The 3,329-nt window shown below is 50.7% G+C and overlaps 1 protein-coding gene across 1 annotated transcript; it reads right to left on the reverse strand.

Annotated features, from left to right (window-relative positions):
• Nucleotides 1-732: 732 nt before the first annotated feature.
• LOC138925608 (uncharacterized) lies at nucleotides 733-1,278 on the reverse strand. The gene has a single exon (XM_070276452.1). The coding sequence runs from the start codon at nucleotides 1,276-1,278 to the stop codon at nucleotides 733-735; it is 546 nt and encodes a 181-aa protein (XP_070132553.1).
• Nucleotides 1,279-3,329: the final 2,051 nt, after the last annotated feature.

Genomic DNA, 3,329 nt, shown 5'->3' on the forward strand with positions numbered 1-3,329 from the left:
TGCTCCTCGTACATGTGGTCCCCGATAGGCTTCCGGATTCGACACCTCACAAACTTTCGCGCAAATTTTGCATTGAAATTCTTCCCAAAATCGCAGAGAACAAAATTCCTCCGGAAGACTTCTTGGCCAGGTCGGAACCGCACCATGCGCGTTCTCCTATTGTACAGTCTTGCACTGGTTTCATGTGCCCCAAACAAGTATCTTCTCACAGCATCCCTGATTAACGCCATTCTTTCCGATGAGGGCAGACAAAGGAGCTCATTGTCCTCTAGAGCTTTCAGCTTCCTCGCTACTTGATAGTCCGTTCCATCCGTAAACATGTGCTGTCCAAATAGGGGAAAATGTGGTGTTACTCCCGTCGCCGTATGCACCGACGTCCTTAGTGTCGCCTCAATTTCCGCCAGGTACAGATCCCAATCCCTGTGGTCCTGGTCCAGATACGCTCTAATTGCGTTCAACACCGACTGGTTCACCCTCCCCGCTGCGTTCGACTGAGGGGAATACACCGCTGTTCTGACATGGCGGATGTGGAATTCTTCCGCCATCTCCTTAAAACGTTTTGCCACGAATTGCCTCCCATCGTCCGAATGGATGGTCTCGGGAACTCCAAAAGTGTGAAATATCTCTCCCACCAGGAACTTCACCACCTCTGCCGTCGTTGCTTCCTTCATCGCCTTTAGGAAGACGTACTTCGAAAAGTGGTCTACCACAACAAATATATAAGCGTGCCCTTTACGTGACCTCGGATACTTCCCTAGAAAGTCTATATAGAGTTTCTGGAATGGCCTGTAGGTTACCGGCTCTGCTCCTATGCCTGGCCGCGGGCCTATTCGTAGGCTTCGTCTCTTTACAAATTCGACAGTCCCTTACAAAACCCCGGACCTGAGCTACCATTCCCGTCCAGTAAAAACGCTGCCTGAAACGATGCAGAGTTTTACCCATTCCTCCGTGGGCCTTATTAGGTGGGGAATGCGCCTGGTCTATCATGGCCACACTCAGAGAGGCTGGTACCCACAACTTCCAAGTGTTCTCCTCCAACTCCGCTGCGGTTCTGTCTTCCGTTCGCTTGAACACGTAACCGTCCACAACCTTAATATCCGGGAACGTCTCTTTTTCCGACTCGAGCATCTGCCCCAACTTCACGTAATCTGGTGATTCAAATGCGGTCGTTTGAATTCTGAGCATCCAGTCATCTTCAGGCTCCTCGACGGCTTCCAACATCCTAGATAGTGGGTCTGCCACCACATTCTCGGTCCCTTTGCAGTGCTCGATTGCCATCTGTCACGGTTGTAGCTTGATCGACCACCTAGCCAACCTTCCGGCCAGGTTCTTTACGGACATGATCCATTGCAGTCTCGTATGATCCGTGAGCAGCTTAGATGGCATCAATTCAATATACGGCCGAAAACGTTCCACTGCTAACACGGCTGCCAAACACTCCGTTCTCCGTTACGCTGTAGTTGCGTTGCGCTGGGCTTAGCTTCTGGAAAAAGAGGGCTATAGGACGCTCGCCCTCATCTTTCGCTTTCTGGAACAGCAATGCTCCTACCCCTGGGTCCGAAGCATCGCACTGCACATAAAACATACTTTTATAATCAGTATGTCTGAAGACTGGCGCCGTAGTCAGTGCCTCCTTCAGCATCTTCACCGACCTCTCTGCCTCCTCCGTCATCCCAAATTTGCCATTTCTCAGAGTATCCGTCAGCGGCGCCGCCAGTTCTGCGAAGTTCCTGTAAATCTTCGGTACCATCCTGCCATCCCGAGGAATCGCAGAACTTCCTTGGCACTCTTTGGCACCGTCACCCTGTTGATTGCTTCCACTTTCTCTGGATCGGTCCTCACCACTCCTCCGCCAATCACATAGCCCAGATAGCGCAGCTCCTTGTAGCAAAAGTGTGACTTCTTCAGGCCTATTGTCAGCCCTGACGCCTTCAGGCTTTTGGAAACCGCTGGAGGAGTCCTTATGTAGTCCTGAAAGTTTTCCGATACCACCAACAAGTCGTCCAGGTACACCAAGACGCTTTCCCTGAGTTCCTGCGGTATCACCTTGTCCATGAGTCGACACAACCTCTGGGCTGCATTCGTTAACCCGAATGGCATAACCACGAAATGGTACAACGGACGACCCGGTACCGTGAAAGCCGTATACCTTTTGCTGGCGTCGTCCAACTCTATCTGCCAGAACGCGTGCTTCAAGTCCATACTGGGGATGTACCTTGATGTCTCTATACGACTTAAGATCCCCGCAATGTTTTGCTGCGGATATGCGTCCTTCATCGTAATTTTATTCAGCTTCCGGGCGTCGAGGCAGAGGCGATTCTTTCCTGGCTTCCGGACGAATCACTCTCTTCTATCACTCTCACTATCTCACTTCTATCACTCGCACTATCACTCTCTTCTATCACTCCAAGTCGCAGCATCTCATCGACTTCCTGATAGATCAGCGTCTGCACTGCTGGAGACTCGGGATAGTGCCGATCCTTCAGTCAGCTCGGTTGTATGTTTCATGACCACGGTCCTTCCTAATCCTTTTTCCTCAAAATTCAGGAAGGATTTTTGGACTCTTTCCAGGTGTTAACTTTCCGCTTCACTCAATTGAAGATGCTCATGTTTACCTTGCGCCGCCTCTGTCCTGCTCCTCTCCTCCTGGTCCATTTCCACTTCGTCAACTTCAAACAATTCTGTGGCGATCTCGAACTCCTGCCAGAAATTCACTCCCAAGTATAACTCTTGCTCCAACGATGTTCATAGATAGAACAAGATTTCTTTTTTTTTATTGTTATACTTTACCTCCACCACCACCTTGCCCAAGATTTGCTGCGGTGCTCCGTTCGCTGTCCGAATCTTTGTGTGCCACGGCTTCCGCGGAATTCCTAGACGCTCCACCGATTCTCTGCAGCCTTTTCCGACCAAACTGACGGAAGCTCCAGAATCCAACAGTCCTTTCATCTCCATCCCTGTCACCTTGACCATAGCGTTGGGTCGGGGGTCAATCTTGGTTACCACTCGCGTCATTGACATTACCGAGCTGCTTACTCCCTGGCGTTCCTTTTTCTAAAGCGCTCTCGAATTTTTTTGCCCTTCTCGTGACCATCGTCATATCCGCCAGCTGTTTCTGCCGGAAGATTCTCTCCCTCGCCTCTTTGTACCGTCGCACCCTCTCCTCCAAGCATTCAATCAGCTTTTGTTTTGCTTGCTCTATCCTTCCGGCTCCATCTTGGTTGTCGGGTACTTGTCTCTTTTTGCTATACTAACCCGGCTCACTGCCTCCTCTGAACCTCGGGCTCCTTCGGTGAACATTGGTTGCCCGCTACCCCAACGTTCCTGTT

This window comes from Drosophila bipectinata, chromosome XR (assembly GCF_030179905.1).
Source record: "Drosophila bipectinata strain 14024-0381.07 chromosome XR, DbipHiC1v2, whole genome shotgun sequence".
Taxonomy (NCBI): Eukaryota; Metazoa; Arthropoda; class Insecta; order Diptera; family Drosophilidae; genus Drosophila; species Drosophila bipectinata.

Excerpts from the sequence above, each read along its gene's own strand:
- LOC138925608 (XM_070276452.1), bottom strand. The coding sequence starts at position 1,278 with ATGGCAATCGAGCACTGCAAAGGGACCGAGAATGTGGTGGCAGACCCA.